At 42.2% G+C, this 23,412-nt stretch overlaps 1 protein-coding gene across 11 annotated transcripts in view; it reads left to right on the forward strand.

The window, feature by feature from the left end:
• The window catches only part of astn1 (astrotactin 1), a 393,364-nt gene that overhangs the window by 82,493 nt on the left and 287,459 nt on the right, over positions 1 to 23,412 (forward strand). For 7 of the 11 annotated variants that reach the window (XM_079347778.1, XM_079347781.1, XM_079347782.1 and 4 more), the window contains exons 3-5: positions 7,503 to 7,780; positions 8,021 to 8,163; positions 10,512 to 10,661. In XM_079347778.1, coding sequence (XP_079203904.1) covers positions 7,503 to 7,780; positions 8,021 to 8,163; positions 10,512 to 10,661 — 571 coding nt within the window. The remainder of the gene's footprint in view (positions 1 to 7,502; positions 7,781 to 8,020; positions 8,164 to 10,511; positions 10,662 to 23,412) is intronic. The other 4 variants (XM_079347784.1, XM_079347785.1, XM_079347786.1 and 1 more) reach the window with 1 other exon arrangement.

Raw genomic sequence — 23,412 nt, forward strand, 5'->3', positions numbered from 1 at the left:
TTTGCATATAGTATTTAAATGTGAAAGAATGAAGAAAGATCAATTCAAGTGAAAGAAAAAGTCACGACACGAAACAAAGCAAAATGTGTTTGTGAGGCATAATAGTAAAAATGTGCAATAAAATGTGACTTCATCCTCAGTGACAAAACAAGGTGTCACTACGTGTTTTCTCTGTTAGAAGAAGTTATAGATACAGTACTGTATGTCAACAAAGAAATACAAACTTGTACATGGGCATCATTGAATCGCACACAAAATAAACTGCACAGTCATTTCTTTGAATGTGTCAGTCACTTTATCGTTATTATTTTATTCACGCCTGAGCAGATGTCCAAATAGAGTCCAAACACTGCAGCTACAGCTGATGACACCTATACAGTTGACAAGCCAAAAAGCTAGTGTTTACTTGCTAAATATATTAATTAGTATTAACTGATCCGTTCAAACACATTTATACGCCGCTGGTGAAGCAGCTGGAGCAGTTCAAGGTTAAGTGTCTTGGAGCAGGGAATCGAACCCTCGACCATCCTGTTGAGAGACCAACTCTTTCTATACTTTCTCATCCCTTTCTGGGTTTTATTGTAGATGGAGATAAAAGGTTCTCATGTAGTTGGAGTTTTGACCATGACGAATATGAGAAATAAAAATGAATAATTACATGCATGTGGAGTTTGACAAGTCTCTTCTAATCAAACGACAGCAGTTTGGATCCGGTTTGACCTTCTTGGCTTGACCTCGATCTGTTTCTGTAACAGCCACTTCCAAGAAAACTTAAATGACTATTTGTACGTTAAAGTATTGTCTTATAGTCTCATTCAAACGTCACACACTGTGGCTCTATTATTAGGATGATGCACTATATTTAATCAGATTTCTGTTCAGCACTGTGAAGATCGGAGTAGAAACCTTGACTTCATTTTAATCCTAGAGAACAAATGTTTGTATGATGAATGATGTTAGCAGTTTTACATTAGTGCCTTTCCACCGCACAGACTCAAACAGCATCATGATCTCATGCTATATTACCTTCATGAAATACATCAAATTAAACCCAATGACTCAAACCATATCTGCCATTAATACTCATTTCCTGTGTAGAGCATACATATGACGTGTGTGAAATGGGTTTGTGACTTTCGCATTTGTTCAATGTCGAAATCGACTCTGGAACATGAATTGTGTTGCATAGAGCTCAAGTCTCATTACATTTTAATGTAGGTATCATTATGTTTTTATTGTTTTATAATCCGTGGACAGTATGAAACATGGCTGCAGGAGTTAGGTCGAGACCCGATGACGACGGGTTCATGAAGGTTTTCCCCGTCTCCTAAATAATCCCATCCACTCATAAGATCTCAAAAACTGCTATGTTCATATGAAAATGCAAACATGTGCTGTGACAGCCGTCGTGAGGATACCAAGTCAACAACAATGACCTTGACATGTGAACATGTTCTCCCCATTCCTCTGCAATAACCATTTACGCTGTTAGAATTTAACCCACCGCCCAAAGTCTGACGGAGTCTCGTGTAAAACCGCTGATCTTGGTGGCATGGTGGTTAGTCTCGTCTGAGTGTTGTATGAAGCAGCAATAACTGCCATAGTCCATTCAGGCCGCTCTGCTTGTCAACATAGTGGGTTACAGACGGTTTATGTAAGCACAGAAAAAAAGTCCAGTTAGTACTAGCTTGGTTACATCTGCCATTGCCATTTTCCAAGCTGCCCACCTCCATGTGGACTGACCTCAGTGTCATAACAAATGAATTAGATAAATCAGTGAATGAAAACTGTCAGCTTCCATTTCCGATAGTCTAACTTGCTATCATATCCGATCTGCAGCCCTTTGGGCGATGATAAGGTCTATTATATTAAAAAGAAAGAAACTTCCTTGTGCTATCTTGAAGCTGTCTGATAATCTGGATCTTCCAGCCTTCCTGCCCCTTAATGCCGTGCATACAGAGACAAAGTGACAGATTGATAGCTCAGCTCTAATACACGGCCCGCTCTGTCAGAGGGAGAAAGGCCATGGCTTCTCTCCTCCGTCCAGGACTTACACGACAGCAGTGTAAGTCATGAGGAGCACTGGTGCCATTAGAACATCATCCTCATCCGTTAGTAAGTGGATTACAGGGCTGGAGCGCTGGCATGCTGTGATGTGTGGTTTGGTTTTATTGGCTCTATAAGAGGACACAGTCCACTTAGTCCTCACTTTGATTCCAAGTAATGTCTGACATTGAACAGTTTTCCATATTGTCTATATTAGGCTGATCTACGCACGGGCGCTAATGCAGGGCGCTAATGCAACTTGATGGGTTTGAATTACATTTGTCACCGTGGTAGATTTGATTGAGAACCTTTTGGAGTACTTCACGTTTGACATCTCGCTCCAGTTTGCTCAAAGATATGTGAAGTAATGGCCGTACTTTGCTTTCAATCTGCAATTTGATACTTCCATATTTAAATGCTCAGATGTTACATTTGAAAATACCTTAACTCCTCCCCTTATTTTATCAATTTAGTATCACCAATAAATCACTCCTGATAAACAAGCAAAGGACAAGTTAGAGTGGAACTTTATTGACTGACAACCTTGTGACTGTCACTTAACAAGTTAATGTAACATTACCAAGCTAACCCTGTTCACGTGTTAAAAAATACTTTCAAAACATTAGCACCATTGATAAGAGACATTAGCCCTTCAATCAATACAGATGTGGACTAGGGGCAGTTCCCCAACATGCCCTTTAAGACACACTTTTAATGTTGTTTTTTTAATATACATATTGGGGTGGGACTTGATTAAAACAATCAATCTAATTAACTCAGGGCTTTCTAATTAATCGAAATTAATCACATTTTAAGTGCATCACAATATTTGCCCTAAACAGCAACACTACTCAGTCTAAATGGATTTTGGTGGATGAATGAATACAATGCATCATATTTTAGTTGCTTCTCAGTTTCATAAAGCTGTTGGATATATATATATATATATATATAAAACCTTGTGACGCATAAATGGAAAACTTTGGTGTCTAAAAGCTCCTTGAGTGGTTTTGGCCGTCCTTTTTGTTATTTCTTACTCTGACATGAGTGAAATTCATTGTCCAATGTGATGCTATGATCAGCGTATTTGATGTGAAGTTGTGCTTTCCAGAGTTTCTCCCCTGACATTGATCAGACTTGAACTCAGGCCGCCTGCTTTGAGGGGTCTTGCATCATCACATGGGGCCTGACCGTCCCCCTATGCAATCTGGCCTGTTAATATCTATTTTTCATGAGCTGCATCCTGTATCTGTGGTCCTATGTGAGCAGTATACAATACTGAGACATGCACCACCGTCACACTCTGCATGCTACCAAACATTACTGGCAATTCACGCTCTTTCATTGTTCATTTCATTGTGTGTGTGTGTGTGTGTGTGTGTGTGTGTGTGTGTGTGTGTGTGTGTGTGTGTGTGTGTGTGTGTGTGTGTGTGTGTGTGTGTGTGTGTGTGTGTGTGTGTGTGTGTGTGTGTGTGTGTGTGTGTGTGTGTGTGTGTGTGTGTGTGTGTGTGTGTGTGTGTGTGTGTGTGTGTGTGTGTGTGTATTTAGGGTTTCAGTGTGAGAAGCACGTCTCTCAATAACAGATTCTAAACCAGAATTTCCCTCAGCAGGCTGACAGCTCAAGTACCGCTCCTGTTGCTGGCAGGACTGAGAACTCCTTGAGTGATGGAGCTGGTCCTGGATGGTACTAGAAAGAGCTGCAAATAGAAATGTCAGGTGGTGGCTGTTTGCGGATCAGTTGATAAATGTTAAAGATGCATTTAAGTTTGAAAAGAAACTCGGTGACTTTCAGTGAGGGCTGAAAATTGTAATTACTCCAAACTAAATTACGTGATCTCCTTTCTGACCACTGTGCATGCAGATTTCCCGCATAAGTGGCCCATATCATGGTGTCATTTGTTAATGTCCTTGACTATGCAGATTAAGCAAACAACTTATGCAAATGGAACGCTACTTTTTGCCAATTTGAATTAATATAAGCAGCTGACACTCTCATTGTTATGCAGTCTGAGAATTTCTAATATTGAATTGGGAATTTTTTTTATGTAAATGACTGATCACAATCTGTATTTCATTTCATCGTTTTAGCCCATCTTTTCATAGCTCTGCTTTGTTTGACTGAGCTGAAAGTGTCTGTTCTATTTTCTTTTTCATCTTTCCTCCTCACATGAACACGTGTTCTTCTTCTGCTGCTTCGTTAGGATACTGCTTTTTTAAATTCTTGATGATAATTGACACATTCCTCTATCGAATGACAATCAATGAAGTTTGATTGTTTGGTGCAGCAGAGATTAAAACATTAGTAGATTTGCTGCTGGAGGTCATTTTCCGACTGAGAGGGATTTGCTTATTTTTATTCGTCTTCAGTGGCAAATCACTGCTGTCCTTCCGTCTGTGCGCCGTCACCTTGACATTTCAATAACGCTTTCTGGCATTTTCCAAACGGCATGGTGTATCAGAATTTGATTTTCAGTTTCCATCTGGGCTGCATCGAGATAAGCCACAAAGAACTGATCACATGAACGTACAGCACATGTCAAATGACATCTCTTTAAAATCATGTCTGCGTGCTGTCTTCTTACTCTTCCTGTCACTGCTGTAAGCTTTCACTCAATGCAGACCAGTTCAGTTTGTTTTTTTCTGATCTGTTTTTTGGCTCCGTAATCTGAAAATAAACAAACAAAAAAAGCCCAAACAAAACGCACAGACACCTTGCACACTGAGTCCGATGCGGTTATTTTTTTTATTCATTTTAGAACATTTGCAGTATGAGACAAAACGCCTCGAACTTACCACGCAGAGTGGTCCAGCAGTGACGCTGATTTTCAGGTGTTTTCACCCCTTGTAAAAAAAACCCAAAAAAACCCACAACAACAACAGAGACCTTCTTCATGAAAACAAGACAGGAGTGAGGAGAGCTCACCTGTTGATAAAGGAGAGCTGCAGAATTATCCCCATCGCTTCCAGCTGTATTTCAGGATGTCATGGTAACCACAGCTTAGAAAGAACGCCACCAGCTTCCCAGCTGATCCTGAACAGCAGCTGGCAGTATGTGTTCACACACACACACACACACACACACACACACACACACACACACACACACACACACACACACACACAGGGGTGGATGTGATATAGATGACAGATATAATGACGGACGACATGATTGACATCACATGGAGTTGTATTAGTTTTTTAACGTGCGCCAAATTTTGGCTCCAGTGTGCGGTGGCCTTTAGAGCTGTGGAGTTATTTGCATGGAGGAGATATTGTCTGATATTTCAAACAGCCTTCACTTCCATATTCTGCTTCTCGGCTGGATCCTCTGACTCTCTCTCTCTCTCTCTCTCTCTCTCTCTCTCTCTCTCTGCTTTCTGTCTGATTGTGTCTCCGTCCCTCCTGCTAACCTGTCCTCGGGGCAGGCTGGGCGCCCTTCATCTGTCCATCTCATGCCCGAGCTTGATCCTCTGTCCCTCAGGTGCTGGTGTGGATGCTGCCACATCCCTCAACCCCACAAAGCCCTGCTCACAATGCATTATTATCAGAACGACACAGAGTCAAATGAAAGTGGTCATGTAACCCGACCCAGTCGTCTGATATCAACGCTTTCTGGAGTGCAAATACAAGCTGATACTCCAAGTCATGTTCCACTTTTGTCTCTCGTCTTCTCAGAGGCTGGGAGTTTTTTTTCTGCAGAACTTTTCCCAGAGAGACGAGCGGACGGACTAGCATAAAGGTTTCAAACTAAAACCTGACGTTAGCAGAACTGATTTAGGATCAACCAACGTAGAAAGAAGGCCGACTGCACAGTGTTTCTTACCCTGTCATTATCTGATCACAGTACTGATCTGGATTTTAAAATCTCCACAATTACTTTAGCGAGGACCGATATGACTTCATTATCACTAATGATATAGTCCAAAACAAATAAAACATGTTGATTATCCTGAGATACAGTTCTTTCTAAAGTATGAACAACAGAACAAAGCGTGTCTCTTGTCTCGTGGTTATTGTTGGTTACTAAGACATCATGAGGTTTATACGCTAACACTCGTGTTGCTGCTTGTTTTGTGAAGGACACTCTTAAAAAAGAGATTTTAAATCCCAATCAGTTTTTATTCCTAAATGAAAACAAGTCTTTTGCCTCCTCAAATCTTGTTAAAGTCACATCTTCACATTCACACTGACAGTAGAGTCTGTGGAAAGTGTCCATCAGATGTAACCGAACCCATTCAAATACATTCATACACAGTGGGAGCAACTGGAGGTTAAGTGTCTTGCTCGAGGACACATCAGACATGTTGCTGCAAGGTGTGGGGATCGAACCCTAGACCTTGCAGTTGTGAAATGAAGGACTCGACCATCTGAACCACAGCTGCTCTGAAACGAACAAAGTGGAGTTATCAGTGTTTGGAGACTTGAACCAAGCTGACCACTGGACCACAAGCAGCCAGACTGAAGTGGATCTCAGCGACTGACCAGACATGACTAAGACATGGTTTGGCACTTGTGTGTGTTTTTGAACACGACCACATGGTGGAGGTAGAGTCGGAGTGTCAGAGGTTCGATCCCCAGCTCCGTCAGCATCATGTTGATGTGTCCCTGGGCAAGGCACTTAACCCTGACTTATTCCCGCTGCTTTGTCTCTGGCCTGTGAATGTGATTCGTTCCTTCTGCTCGACGCTTCAGCAGCCTCGGTGTGTCAACGTGTAGGTGTGACCTGCGCTGTGAAAGGTCTTTTAGTAGTCGGCGCCGTACAAGCTCAAGTCCATTTACCGTTTACCCGACCTACTGTAATATCCTTTTAACACGGGAAAGTGTTCACAAAAGATGTTTTTTTTTTGTTTTGGTGTTTTTCAGTTGCTACACCTTTTCACCAAGGCCGCCTACACGGATTCCTTTAGATTCCAGTCTGTGATAAGTCAAACTGACTGACTCACAGCCCAGGCTGCACACATTACTTATCCAAACTCCTTTATACAAAGCCAGTCCAAAGAAGGATATTCAGGCCCCTCGCACGCCCGGCCTGCAGCGTGGTCAAAAACCTCTGTAGCTCTGTGCACAATGTGTAAACTCAGAACAAACACAATCGTAGTGATCTTAGTGCTTTCCGTGAGTTTACTGTTCATACTTGCTGACCTTTGGTTACAGATTAGAGATCAGCCTCGAGCCGTGTTCTGAGCTCATTGTGCTTACTTTCAAGGTGAAATGAAAACACCGTAGCATTAGCGCCCCTTCCTCTGGAAAAAAAAACAAAAAAACTCTCCATGTAGCATTCACTAAATTGCATCTGCAACATTTTTCAGATTGTGCTGTTGGCATCACAGCTTTGACTTTGATCAGGATTCTACTTGGCACAATTCTCTCAATATGTTCTCCCCTTTGACTCTCTCCTCTCTCTCTCCCCCTTTGTTTTTCTGACTCCCCTCCAAATGTCACCCTCCTCCCCTCAGGGCGGGATGATCGCCCTTCTGCTGTCCATCCTGTGCCTGGTCCTGATCCTCTACACCCGCAGGCGCTGGTGCAAACGCCGCCGCATCCCTCAGCCCCAGAAGAGCGCCAGTGCTGAGGCAGCTAATGAGATCCACTACATCCCCTCCGTGCTGATGGGAGGCCAGGCCAGAGAGAGCCTGAGGAACTCCAGGGGCCAGGGGCCCAACTCCAGCGGCACCCTGAGCATCCGGGAAACACCGATTCTGGATGGGTACAAGCAGGGTTTGGGTGGATGGGGGTGAGATGTAATCAGAAAAAGCTAACCCCAAATAAATAACGCATGCATCAGCTGGCAACACTTTTTCTAATTTACTCCGTTTTGAAGCTGAAGATTAAAAAACTTCTTATCTATCAGAACATGTTGTCACAAATTTAAAATCCACACTGCATCATCAAGCATGTTCGCCACTTGTAATATTTATTCTTAGCTCCATAAATCAGGTGGTTTAACATTAATTGATTCCCCCCCCCCCCCCAGGTACGAGTACGACATCACCGACCTGCGTCACCATCTGCAGCGCGAGTGCATGAATGGTGGGGAGGAGTTTGCCAGCCAAGTCACCCGTACACTGGACTCCCTCCAGGGCTGCAATGACAAGAATAACATGGACCTCACACCTGGTATGTTCACTGATGCACAGTCAGGTTTGAAAAAAAGTTAGTAATGTGTGCGTGAACCGTCAGCAGGCTCAGGCCCGAGGGGGCCAGTTTTCTATCCAGTACAAGCCTTTCTTAGTCGTTGTCTTTTGTTGCACTTTGCTCGTATACAAAACACTTTCCACGTCTCAGAGGATGGACTCATCTATCGGAGAAATATTCAAATGTATCGTCTGAGATTACGCTCCAGAAATCTAAAAATGGCACATACTGTAAGTCATGATTTGACTCTAATACAGCATTCATTATAGAAGGAATGTCGAGTCATGAATCATTCCATAGGAGCTACAATGTCAGTAATAATGGTTAAAGTAAGAACAGTATTAACTGTAACAGGTTATTCTTCGACACACAGTATGTTAGCGTTAGCGACTGTAATGATGATAAAACCGATAGTGTTGATGAGACCGAGCGTCAAAAGGCTCACATTGTCGAGCACTGTGAAGCGTAGAAGTGTAAGACACGAGTTCCTTTCGAGGCAGGGAACAACATAATTATGTTCACACTGTTGCTCGAATTGAGCGAATCAGCGTGAAACCAAAAGCAAACTAATCAGAGTTTAAATGAATGACCTGAACGTTTGTTGATACTGTAGGTACGAATATATCAGCAGAAATGAAGTTTGAGTAAAGATGAAGCTTCAGACCGGGAGTCTCTGTGAAACACTTAGTGTGTTCTCTTATTAGCTTCATAATCCCTTTAAAAACATTCGATCTTAGAGAACAGTCGAGCAGATATTTATATCAAACCGCAGCTTGTTTTTTCAAACACTTCATCCACCACACTTGAAATAACAAAAGCCGTTTATGCTTCTGCCAAGAATTTCTTCTGGAAAGATTTTACTTTTTTTTTTCCTAATCAGTGGATGTTGGAGTGCAGCACCACTCCCGTGAGAAGTGGGAACATTTTGAAGCAGCTATAAACCTTTTGAATCTTAATCAGCAGCTTGGGCTCGTTAAGAGATCAGTGACGTGGTGGTTAACCTCCGACGTGCAGGGAGCGCACTGATCCTGTGCATTATGCATTGAAGATGGTTAATGGAAGAGGTGAACATGCAGGCTGCACGCCATGCCAAGTGCTTTGAACTGTGTCAACAACTGCAGGTCAGTCAGAGAATAACAGTGGAAATGAAGGCTCCAAAAAAATGTTGCCACTGGACAATTTTGTTCGCCACTTGTGCTTAATGGTGCTTAAAAAAGGTTTCATGTTGTGTTGTTCTTGTTTTTCCCCCAACATGAGGAGCATCACTTTCACAGAGAGGATGACATCATTTCTCTGTGATGGGCTCAAAATGACATTCACCTTTGTAAATGTGGGGACTTTAGCTGCAGATTTGCTCACTCGACACGCCTCTTCCCATCCCTCATCACCTTGTCTGACACGAAGCTCTCTCATGGACATGTCCAAAAACCCGGCAGGTAGCCCGGCGGTTGAGACAAACGCTCCACGTGCAGAGGCTCCTGATCACAGCTGCCGTGCGTTTGAATACGGACTCGGCTCTTTGCTCCATGTCACCCCCCCACTCCCCCCTCCCCACGACTCTCTTCAGCTGCTCTACCTCATAAAGGACAAAATAGTAACAAAAAAATACAAAGACAGTCAAATATATTTCTTCATGCAGCTCGTTATTCTAAAAAAAAAAAAAAAATCACATTCTATTGAGGATAAATTAAAAACTCAGTGAGTATCCAGCCAGCAGTTTTCATGTATCTTAATCTGGACTTAATGGAAGCTCCGACCAGGAGACAAATAGTGCCATCCTTAAGGTACGGTAGTGCAGGTAGCTAGGCGAAGAATGTGCATGACTAATTGACTATATCATTGTCCTTGTATGTGAGTTGTTCCTCGGAGGACGCTGTTTCAGACAATAAGTTCAATTATAATATTATTTTTATGTTTGGACTGGAACTTTGTCTCTTAATATTCCCCATTTCAACGATTTCACCCTCTGAGACGTGAAATGCCTTCTGCTTATTCCCTTTATGATTTTTAATTTCATGGAAGCTTTTCTCTTTTTAAATTAGTTAGTTAGTTTGACTTTTCCAACACTCAACAACAAGCCGGATGTGTTTGTGAGCCTCTTTGTAAGCTCGCTTCAAGGCAGCCTTTTTACATCCAGTTTCTATCCATCTATCCATCTATCCATCTATCCATCCATCCATCCATCCATCCATCCATCCGACAGGCACATCTGGCTTATCCCAGCATATAAAGACTTACAGTATCCAAGCCGGGACGGGATGACCTTCAGTTTGACCTTCATTTAAGTCTGCGCTCCGCTCTACTAATCTAAATATTCCCCTTCTCCACAGTGAGTGACAACACCAAGCTGGCTCTGATGAACAAATACAAGGATAACATCATCGCCACGAGCCCCATCGACAGCAACCACCAGCAGAACACGCTGCTGCCACACAACACCTCCACCAGCCAACGCAAACGGCTCTCCAGCAACACCCGAGGTGAGTCACCGTCTCCCATTGCTCTGCCCTTTAGACGTAGAGAGGAAGAACCCACCACTCGATGAGTTCAAACACATCCAGCTGCAGCTCAAAACATTTCATTCTGAGGCTCAAGTCTTTTCATTTCACAAGACAACAGCATTCACGTTTTACCCTCAAATGATTTATTCACTCAATCCTGGAAAAAAAGATCATTTGGAGCCATTTTCTTCTAAAATCAGACGTCGAAAATGTCAAACTGAAATTGAGATCCTTGCATTAAATTTCAAGACATTCAAAAAAACATCCATCGGGTCAAAGTACCTATAATGTGCTATCGTCTGGAGATTAATGCAAGCGCCGACAAAGTGGTGAAACCGAGGAGTGAGATTTTCTGAATGTTTCATAGCTGATACGCTCTAAAGGACCTAAAAAATACACCCACAGCTCTGCACAATGATTGACAGCCAATAAAATGTAAAATTAGTAAGAAAATACAGATGGAGCTCTCTCTTAATAATAGTGATAATAATAATAGCGGCAATCTGTTTTCTTTGATAATGAGAACAAACTATTCCTTTTATGATCAACAGTTTGTCAAATGTTGGTCAGCCGTGATTCCAGTGAGCATTTCTGTACCAGCTCTGTTGATCACAGGATAGGGCATTTGTTGTTGCCCTGGTAACACAACCAGTGTCAATTTTGTTTGATTTTCAGGAGTGTCAGAGTTAAAAACCACAGTGTTGTAACGTGGAATAAATTATTCTTAAAAATATGTACACTCGATCATGTTTTTTAAACACTATTATGTGTCCTTAGCTGTCTACAAACCCTCCAATGATCTTCTGCCTGCTCCACTTTTCAGTAAATGTGTGCTCAAACAGGCTGTTTGGAGATTTTCCCTTCATGACATCACAAAGGGCAGTAGCTCCTCCCCCAGGTGGGTGACACTCCCACAGCTAGGTGTTTGTTCTGCTCTCTGAGTCTGCCTTCTCATCGTAAACAATAGGACATGAAGGGAGAAAGACTGAGCCACCCGAGCCCTTGCAGAGAGGGGGCGTGGTCAGACACAGCTCATTTACATTTAACCCTTTATCGGGCAAGTGATTATTTTTGGTTATATTCGTGCATAATACATATGGCCAGCCTTCTGCACCTCAGTACTGTCGAGAAGCATGTGACCCTCACTCAGCCAATCAGAAGAGATCACCCTACGTCACTGAACCTGCTATTGTGGCATTTGAACCAAATATGGTAACTTTGTCAATGTTTATTTTTCTATATGAAATTAAAATAGTTGAAAATGATGAACTATTTTAATAGAAATAAAGTTCTGTTAATTCCCCCAATAAGATTCTGAGGTTGAATTTTTGAATTTCAAAGTATTTCAATGAGTGCACTATAAAGGGTTAAAGCTACAGACAGGACGAGCTTGGTTCTGAGCAGGCCTGAAATAGAGGGGTTTAAAGGCATGATCAAATACAGGATCAGAGTGGATTTACAGCAACACACTTCGCACACATGTTTTGTGAGCTCTGAGACTTACTGGTTGAAAAGGAAAATAATACATGACCTATGACTGCGACCCAAAGTTAATGTTGAATCCATGCAGCTGTGCAGCCTGTGTTCACAGCCGTGTTAATTAAAAACAAAGACTGCCCATTCTGTGTATCACTGTTAGTCTTCAGCCTCTGGGTGCCTCTTAAAGTCTGCCTCTGTAGTCATGACATGGACTGCACGCTCTGATACTGTTCAAAACAGTCTCTGTTAGCCAGGTGAGAGGGAAGGTGAACCGGTCAATTTTTACAAGCTTTTTAATTTAATCTCCAGTGCACAAACAAACAGATATCAGTGTATATTGTCGGTGTTATTGGTGAAATTTGTAAATTAAAATTTCAGTTTGACTTTTTGGTAGACCCGCTGCATCGTTGAGTCTCCTCCAGATGCCTCTGAAATCCGCTCAGAGGCTACGGCTCAATCAGACAAGAATGGTTTGGACTATAAAGTATGTCAGAAAAATGTGCCATGAATTTGTGTCATGAAATGATGTGGCAGCAGGATCACGATGAATCAATTCTTTCTGTCTGGTCATGAAACCGTGGTGAGTACAAAAACATGAGCACCCTTTGAAAACTCGCCAAGGCCCAAATAAATTGTTAGCAATAACTCTGTGAAGAATGAGGCTTTATTTGCAAGAAACTGAGGATAAACGATGAGTTACCCTGAGTGTCTTCTGAACAATACATGAATGGGAATGTTTCATATGCATGAGGTGTGAACGAGAACAAATACATTTCACAAACATCAAGCAGTCCACTTCAAATCGGTAAGATACCGTACACATTTATTTCCATTTCATTTCCACTGTCAAATGTTGGAAAAGGTACGAAAATGTGGGACGCTACAGATCAGTTATTTTGGTAGCTTTTCTGTTGGAGTACCACGCATACTGTTCAACCCTAAAGGTTGGAGCGAGATGCACTGCAGTCCGTTGACGATCCGAATCGTCACTATCTGACAAACATCAAACGCACCAGGTTTAAAGGTTCCATATTCTGCTCTCTCTGGTTTGAGATGCTCTTCTGTGGGTTTTCCAGGTGTCTTGTGCATAATTAGTCACATCTACGTGCACAAGTACAAAAGTCACGTCTTCTCCTACGTCCTCATGTTAGCACAGTCCTTCTCAAATAGTGGGGGGGGGGGGCACGGCGAGGTGTCGGGGGGGCATGGGGAACTTTCAGTATGGAGAAGTTTCTGTCGGGAGAGACAAGAAAAATTGAGGAGTCGTCAGAGTCAAGATAAACAAGGAACTTCCTGTTTAAAAAAGGAAGGTCAGCGAATATATTTTTTAAACATCTCAATTTCCTGCTCTGATAAAATGATTGAATCTGTGACTTAAATCTGTGATCGATTCAACAGAACATAACGCTTTCTCTATCAAATGTGTATGATACACAAACACACGATAAGTTATTTCGGCCAGTAAAAAAATAGGTTTGGCCGGTGAATTTATTTATTTAGCTGCCACCTTGGCCAGTGAGTCAAAAAGTTCCATTTTGGACCCTGAGTTATTGTATGCAGAATTCTTGTGCCAGCAACGTATACAGTTTGTACAGATAAATAAATAAATACTATCTGATTCTTAATAGTATTTCAATTCAGGGGGGGCGTAAACAAATGTCTGTCTTCTAGGGGGGGCATGACATAAAATAATTGAGAAACACTGTGTTAGCAGCAGCAGAAGCTGCATGTAACGCTCGCTGAATGAAATGTGCCAGTGTGACATCACTGATTCAAGCCCATCTGCTCGTTGTAGCAAGACCAAGCTCGGGCTGCACACCCATGACATCCGTGCTGAGCGACGGACCAGTTATAACGGAGCGTAACAGTCAATGCCTCAAAGCCTTCCAAACACGGGCAGATGAGAGACGCAGCATGGAGCGGCAGTACATGAGAACAGACACTCTTTACCAACATTAGCAATCGTGAACGTACTTCAGTAGACACATAAATTAGAGGGCAGAATACGGGAGCTTTAAGTAAACTGTGGATCATGAGAGCGTTATGTCAAAGCTGTCTCAGTTTTTTGCAGCTCATGTTAGCACATAGCTCCGCCCCTTGGACAACCTGAGCGATGCAGACCTACCAAGAAATCATTACTCTTTGTTTACTGACACATTCACCATCTCTGTTGAATTCTTTGGTTGTCTTCAATACTGTATGTCACGCCACTGTCATTCAGTTCTGCAATAAAGATCAGGACTAACCGTTCCAAACCTGACCTCTCGGTGGAAACAGGGCCGTATACTTATCATAAACCAAAGCGTATTCCTCTTCTTGTTCCTCCTCATATCATGATATCATGTGCTTTCTGTGAGTGATTCATTTGCATCGCTGTCGTCATCCTCGAGTCTTATCTCTCCTCCGTTCACCTGTGCCTGCACGAGTCGTGGTGCTTGTATACTGTACGGCAGGAGGCTGAGGAATACAGGAAATGAGGAGAGGTTACAGCTGGAGAAATGGAGAGACATTATCCCATTATGATAAACAAGAGAGGAAGAAGAAAAAAAAAAGAAGGCAGTGACATTTTCAAAATGTCATTTTGGAAATGTTCAGTTGACCTCAGACCATAATTCACTTTCCTCCACACTTGGCTGCACAGATGCTTTATTCTCAGCCCCAATTAAAAACAATTTTGTGGAGTCAGTCACAGTGGAGACACTCCAGAAATAAACTTTGTTTTTGGCAGGAAGTGCTGAACAGTGAGCCCACAGTCAGTCAGAGGGCTTCTCTCACAGTTCAAAATAATTGTATTTGTAAAGCTCCGACAAAAGACTGCAAGAAGAGAATTCCTACACGTTTCATATCAGAGCCACTTCTCATGTATTCTTCTTCCATGAATCCATTTCAATCATGTTTCATTCATGACTCACGGAAACCCAACATGCCTCCTGGGATATTTAAATTAGACCTTTTATTTTTCTTTCTTTGTTCCTGTCTGACCTTGACCGGTTTGGTGCTCACCTGCCGGCAACACAGCAGCTTTGAGAGCTCCAATCAGTTAAACAGAGTGAAAAAACCCGAACAACATTCAAGGCAAGCTTTTTATCAGAGAGAGAGAGAGAGAGAGAGAGAGAGAGAGAGAGAGAGAGAGAGAGAGAGGCTCTGTTGGAATGTGAAAACTTCTGTGCCTAGAGGTTCCTGCAGCACAGACTCGTTAAAAAGCAAAAGAATAGGCATATTTTCAGCTGGTCGCTGAGACTTTATGGCACATTGATGGAAGAGTCAAGCAGTCTCAGGCCATGTTTTTAGACAGAAATTATGGGCCGAGTCAAGAAGAAGATGGCAAACACCTTTTGTGATTGCTTTGTTCGGTTACACTCCCTGTTGGTACTTGACGATATTAGGAGGAGAAAGATTTGCATGTGTCTCCTCTTGTGTCGGGTTGCTGTGGAGCGGTATGGTCTGGTTTTTCATGTCTGACTTTGATCTGGTGTGCCCTCTAGAGGTATCCTCCAGTAAGCTGCTTTGCATCAGTAAGTCTTCTATTACGTACACGATGCGGCACGTTGCACGTGTGAGCTCAAGGATCAACAGCCAGCTGTGCATATCCATGGCTTATGCAGTAGCAGTGTTTTAGTCTGTTATACAGTGCTGTATAGAGAATATTCGCCTTTATATCAATCCTATGTGTAGTCCAACAGAATGACAGAATGAGCTAACGAGCGGAGAACAACATCCGAACGAACAGGCAACGTAATGCAGATGTTTCATTGTGTGGACAGAGTCAGTGCTTACGTGTATAGACGCTACGCTACGGAGGATATCAGCTCACTTTGACTTCCTGTGGAAGAAATAGTAGGGGTCTGGCAGGACAAACTCAGAGTGAAGGTCGAGTGACAAATACAACAGTCTGCGTTCACAAACACAGCACAGCTCCTCCGGGAAATATTTTCAGACGTTTTCTGCATGTGTGAAAGCACTCTGTGGTTTATTCTGCAAGTGGCTACGTTAGCAGTGCCAGTGAAGCTTCGGCGCCCGCAAGGAAAGGAAACCAAAGGAAACACAAACAGGAAGGAAGAATGACTCAAGTTACATCAAGTTTCCCAGGCTGCAGTGTGTAATATTCATATCAGGAATGAAATAGCCTCCAGTCTAAACAGAACACGTAGTTAGATAGCCCTTTGTTACTGTATTTCAATAGTGCTCGTAATTCTAGCACTGGAGAGCCAAATATTTCAGAGGATGTACTCGTAGTGAAAAGTTTGAGAACCGCGGCTTTAATAACCACTTTGGTGGTTAACTTATAATTTCATGAGATGGACTTACTCTGACACATAGCTCATTGGGAAACCCTTAAGGTGGAAATGATGGATGATCAAATATATCTGAAAAAGGGGGACTTCATGTAGTGAAGGATAGAGTAGTGTATGTTTGTGACACTGCACTTGTTCGACTCCGTTTGCCTTGAGCGTAACATTTTCCTGCAGATACATCTGAGGACCCCGTCTCTTACAGTTATTCATAACGCTCACAAAGTGAAAACGGCCGTCATTCCTTTCATTCTTTTCCTTTTCCTAAAAAACAAAAAGTCGGACACAGCTTGAGTACACCCTCGATCTCCGCTGCGGATTCACACACAAACAATAAAGGAAAGCTGCCAATTTATTAATTCAGGAAAAAACAGTAAATACTCTTTACTCTGAGTGCAGCTGTGCAGAATATGAAGTTAAAATCCCTGCACGGTCATTAACAACGTTGTATCTGCGGTATGTGAACATAGAAGGATCTGTTGCCTGATGCACTTATCTCACAGACACACACATAAATACACACTCTCTGAAGCCAGCTGCATATGAGGCTGTCTAAGCAGGCAATTAGATGTGCTCCTTGCAGATCTGAGTCTCGGTTGTTGGCGTTTCAACTATTTTCATCTTTGTCATAAAATATGCACAGACGGACTTATTGTCGTTCTCCCAGGACAACTTCTGTGTGCCTGCGTGTCAGGAGGAAGAGTCAGGTGAGGTAATGACTCTTTCCCTCTTTGCTGAAGATGCCTCTCTTCACTTCATATGTCGGCACATTTCATGGACTCCAGAGTTCCCTCGAAAGCAACTGAAGTAGCAAACGTTGCCAACTGAGAGAGAGGCATGTCGCAGAGACTGAATGAAGTGGCCCTCAGGCCTGCAGACCCCGAACAGGTGTATCGTTCAGTACGTATTCGTGGTAGTCCTAAGTGAATGATGTAAGCCTTTCAGGAGAGGGTTAATGTTATCGTTGCGTTGTTGTACACGATACAAACGACGGTGTCATCGTAAATATGTGAGAAAACACAAATATGTGATGAAGTTTGACTTATGGGATCAAAGTTGGTTAACTTGACTTAAAACTAGTTTTTTTGTAGTAAGAACAGTTTTTGTGTAAATCTTATTTTAATCTGATAATCTATTATTATTTAATCCTCTAAAAACCTGCAGCTTCCTTTAGATTCAGCCACACTTGATGCTATGGGCCAAAAATAAAAAAAAGACCCTGTTTCACTGCAGACTTTATTTAATTAGCTAGACTACATATCTGTCCAAAGTTGACTAATGAGTTTATAAATATAATGTCTTATAAGACTATAGCTTACCTATGATGCTAAATAGCATAATAAATGTAAGTAATAGCATTTTAAATTGTACTCCAAGCTAGCCTCCTGTTGGCTGACCGTCTTGAATCTAAATTTCTGGTATTAGCTTAAAGTGTTCTTAAATTGTGTAGTCGTGCCCACCTTTCTTTTGAAAGGAAGTTGTTTTCCCTCTGCTTGCTGTCTTTCATTTTCCTTTCACTCCTTTCCCTTTTTGAGGGTTAGACATGGTGCTGCAGCATCACTCACTCTTCACTCCACTGACCGCTGACAGATCAATCGAGTCGACAGGCACAGCGGAAGAAGCCATTCCGCTCATTCAGCAGGGGGAAGAAGGGCCTTTGAGAGAGAGATTCCACATTCTGAATGTGTGTTCATTTAATCAGACAATTTGAGTTATCTTGTTGCAGTTATAATAAAGAGGAACAAGTTGAATACAATTTTTTTTGTTATTTCAGGCCCATTAAACTCTGGGTAGTCATTCCCACTGTGACCCTTAAAGGGATTAACAGTAAAGATGTCCATCGATGGATGGAGGCACTGGTCGATTTTTTTAACCCTTTCAACGATACGCTTTCATTACATTATGGCCGGCAGCAATTTTCACCAGCAGAAATGAAACCCTTTTAGTCTCTGAACCTGCTTTCTGTCCGTCATTTAAATCCTCTAAGTGATGTCATCAGCTGTTTGGTCATCACAATGTGAAATGTGTCTCTTGGGTGAAAATGGAGTCAAAAATGCAGGTCCTATTTGGAGGATAATATGGTGACAAAAAAAACAAAAACAAATCAAGCCATCAAAACAGTCACCACCATGAAAAGAGTGTTTGACAAAGCTGGAGTCAGGTCAGCTGCACTTTAGAATCAGGCTGTAATGTGAACATGAAACACTCCAGCACTCAAAGATGTGTTAGGCATGAGCTGTCTCAGCTCTGACAGTGAACGTACAGACGAGAATGCGTGTAGTGCTTATGTACTGTAAATGAGTCATTTTAATGAGTTGAGAACTAGAGATAATGATATCCTCTGGAGGACTTTGTCACTTTCAAGGTTTCATTCATTTCTCTCTCCAACCTTTGAATGAGATTTTTTTTCTCCTCGGTTGCTTTGTCCTGTTCAATGTATGATTAACGTTGGGTCATAAGCCATTATTATTGGCTGATATTAGAGTATCAAGCGACTATCAGTATCAGTTTATTTTGTCTCGGATATGCGCTGGTATTACCGGAGTAGTGTGCTTCAGTATAGCATCACTCTCATCACTCAACAGAAACGCTTCAGGGGGGGGGGGGGGGTTTGTTAGCAGCCTCCAGAATCTAGTCGGACATTGTTTCATTATAATCTCATCTGTGTGATCATTGAAAGTGCACATACTGATGATCATCAGTAACTGTAAGCATGTGAAGAATCCTAATCAGTGTTTGGATGCACCTGTGGAGGTAAACACACGTAGACAAAGTCAACATGCATGTCTCACTTTACTCAGTGATGGATAGAAATGTCTGCACGAGTCGACTTTGTTCAGCCAACTATGATTTCATAATAATATTCTTCATGTCCTGTTTGAAGGACATTTCTTCAGCTTGAGAAACTCTTCATCCTGTCAGAGGTCCTCCTCACTCCTCCGAACAGTTAGAGACCTGAGGAGCTTTTAAGCACGAAGACTCTATGTGAATAACTTTCATCTTAACAATGATCTAATCTGAACTTTCATGGGAAATTCTTAGAAAACGTCCTGATTGTTAGAATTGTCTAAGAATTTTGTCACAAGGAGCAAGTCTTAGTACTTAAGAGGCTTCGTGAGTACTTTGTACTCTCGGCTTTGTGATATGTTTTAATGTAACTCGACTGTGGGCGTCCACTTTCATCTGAATACAATTATAAAATGTGTCACGCTGAAGCCAGAAAAAAAGTTATCAAAAGGTCTTAAAATGAATCAGAATGCAGCCAATGATATGAACTCTGTCGTATGTTCTGGTCGAGGAGCCCCAGAACCCCCAATTAAATCCTCCCTCACACTTCATTATACGTGTGTGCTCTGTCGTGCTCTGTACACAACACACTGTAGTGTGTTCTTTTTTTATTAACAGTACTTAGCTCGGCATGCTGGGTTGTGGGTTGACGTCCTGCTAAGGGGGCTGCTTTGTTTTAGAAAGCTGCAGCATCTCTTGGCTCGTGTTTCATGAAGAGGGCTGATGAATACCTGCTGTGCTAGATTTAGTCCTAAGCTGTTTTCTCCTCACAACTCCATGCCTCTGTGATCAAACTAAACTCCACGTAAGCACCATGCTGAACCCATGACACCATGGACTTGTTTTTAGGTTTTTAAAACAAAACTTTCCTCTAATTGGACATTTCACAAACCTTGAATTATAGAAGCTATTTGAGATGAAAATGTAGACTTTTATCCAGCAGCACAAACGTTATCTGAATATATTCATGCTGCAGAACTCTCCGATAGGTCAACATGCAATCACCTTCGAAGCTGTAGGGTACATTTTCTCTTAAGTGCTTCCCATAATACTCTGCTTCTTGTACATCACAGGCAGACACATGCTGTTTGCACTTTGACCCACTGTGAGGTGTTTCAGTGTAGCACCGTTACATTGTAGCCAACACTTCTTTTATTGCCTCTCGTCTCTAAAGCCTGTGCAGCCTCAAAGCCGTCCTTCAGAACACTTCTTTGTACACGAGAGCCTCTTAAAAGTGTCGCTACATGTGGTCATGAGAGTTTCAAATTACACCCCAATTACAGCGGGTTTAATTCACCAGAAGTCGGCTTTAAAGCTAATATATATATATATACACTTTTATATATAAAACAAGGACAATTACAAGGAAAATTAGCTTTAAAGCTGAGTTCTGCTGAATTAAACTCGCTGTTATTTGGGTGTAATTGGAAACTCTCATGACCACATGTAGCGACACTTTTAAGAGGCTCTCTGTCATTCCTAGAAGAGGTTCTCGAGATTATTGTTTTAAAGGCAGGTCTGAGCTCAGCGGACAAAAAAGTTCCACTTTTGGTTGATGTGTTGGATGAAGGAAGTTAAACTCAAAGCCAGGCGTCTGGGGTCTGATACATACAGGTAAAAGCCAGTGAATTAGAATATTTTGAAAAACTTGATTTATTTCAGTAATTGCATTCAAAAGGTGTAACTTGTACATTATATTTATTCATTGCACACAGACTGATGCATTCAAATGTTTATTTCATTTAATTTTGATGATTTGAAGTGGCAACAAATGAAAATCCAAAATTCCGCGTGTCACAAAATTAGAATATTACTTAAGGCTGATACAAAAAAGGGATTTTTAGAAATGTTGGCCAACTGAAAAGTATGAAAATGAAAAATGTGAGCATGTACAATACTCAATACTTGGTTGGAGCTCCTTTTGCCTCAATTACTGTGTTAATGCGGCGTGGCATGGAGTCCATGAGTTTCTGGCACTGCTCAGGTGTTATGAGAGCCCAGGTTGCTCTGATAGTGGCCTTCAACTCTTCTGCGTTTTTGGGTCTGGCATTCTGCATCTTCCTTTTCACAATACCCCACAGATTTTCTATGGGGCTAAGGTCAGGGGAGTTGGCTGGCCAATTTAGAACAGAAATACCATGGTCCGTAAACCAGGCACGGGTGTGCAGGCGCCAAGTCCTGTTGGAACTTGAAATCTCCATCTCCATAGAGCAGGTCAGCAGCAGGAAGCATGAAGTGCTCTAAAACTTGCTGGTATACGGCTGCGTTGACCCTGGATCTCAGGAAACAGAGTGGACCGACACCAGCAGATGACATGGCACCCCAAACCATCACTGATGGTGGAAACTTTACACTAGACTTCAGGCAACGTGGATCCTGTGCCTCTCCTGTCCTCCTCCAGACTCTGGGACCTCGATTTCCAAAGGAAATGCAAAATTTGCTTTCGTCAGAAAACATGACTTTGGACCACTCAGCAGCAGTCCAGCTCTTTTTTTCCTTAGCCCAGGTGAGACGCTTTTCGCGCTGTTTCTTGGTCAACAGTGGCTTGACACGAGGTATGCGGCAGTTGAAACCCATGTCTTTCAAGCGTCTCTTGGTGGTGGATCTTGAAGCACTGACTCCAGCAGCTGTCCACTCCTTGTGAATCTCCCCCACATTTTTGAATGGGTTTTTTCTCACAATCTTGACCAGGGCGCGGTGATCCCTATTGCTTGTACACTTTTTCTGACCACGGTTTTTCCTTCCCTTTGCCTCTCCATTAATGTGTTTGGACACAGAGCTCTGAGAACAGCCAGCCTCTTCAGCAATAACCTTTTGTGTCTTTCCCTCCTTGTGCAATGTGTCGATGGTCGCCTTTTGGACAGCTGTCAAATCTGAAGTCTTCCCCATGTTTGTGTAGGCTTCAGAACTGGACTGAGAGACCATTTAAAGCCCTTTGCAGGTGTTTTGAGTTAATCAGCTGATTAGTTTGTGGCACCAGGTATCTTCAAAATGTAACCCTAACACAATATTCTAATTTTGTGACACACAGAATTTTGGATTTTCATTTGTTGCCACTTCAAATCATCAAAATTAAATGAAATAAACATTTGAATGCATCAGTCTGTGTGCAATGAATAAATATAATGTACAAGTTACACCTTTTGAATGCAATTACTGAAATAAATCAAGTTTTTCAAAATATTCTAATTCACTGGCTTTTACCTGTAGATGTCAGGTGCGTCATTGGTTTCATATTGAAGGCAGGAAACTTTCTTGGCACCTTGAACTTAGCAGAGCCTATCCATCCATCCATCCCTTCGATTTTTTCTGCTTATCCGAGATTGGCTTGCAGTAAATGAATTCAGAAATGAATAATTGAGATTCTGATTGTGTTTCCCCAAACACCTAGTAACTGATGTCGATTAACGTACTGGATCTCGACAGGTGCTTCTCTGTGTGAACTTTTCATGGTTCCTCGCCACACTCTCCGGCCTCCTTCCACAGCGTGAACACGTTTGTTGGGTTCATCGGTGACTTAAAATCATGTATAGTTTTAATGTGTATCATTGTGTGTCTCTATATGTTGGCCCTGTGATCCACTGGGGACCAGTTCTAGGACGTACCCCGTCTCTCGCTCTGTGGCAGCTTGGATTAAATCCAGCCCCCCGGTGACCCCTGAAGATTGTTCAGTGTTTTTCCATTCCAGGCTTGTCATTAATCTCTGACATGATGAACTGACAGAAATACATCAACATGATGATAAAATCATTCCTCAGGTACAGATGCACTGAGGCAGGTGCCCATGTAGATCATTTTTGTGATGTGCTGCCGGAACACTTTAAACACTCAGTGTGTGTACAGTGTGTGTACAGTGTGTGTACTGTCAACAAGTGTTCCCAATGGCCACTCTAAAGGTGAACTGAGAATCTGTCCTCATCAAGAGCGAGGGGATGGGATCATATTTAAAATGGGTGTATGAAAAAAAAAGCTGCACAGCTGGTTAGTAAACTCTTGTGGGGTGTGAAGTGATTTGTTTGTTTAGAAACATTACTAAAACTGTTGGCTCCAGCCTACTAATGTTTAACTGAGAAAATATGTGGGGGGAAAGATGGTGAAGAGGCTATTTCACCAGCTGACAGGCAGATCTAAAATTAAAAGAAAACTGGCATCAGGCAGGGATAAACAGCAAT

This window comes from Symphodus melops, assembly GCF_947650265.1.
Source record: "Symphodus melops genome assembly, chromosome: 7".
In the NCBI taxonomy this organism is placed as follows: domain Eukaryota; kingdom Metazoa; phylum Chordata; class Actinopteri; order Labriformes; family Labridae; genus Symphodus; species Symphodus melops.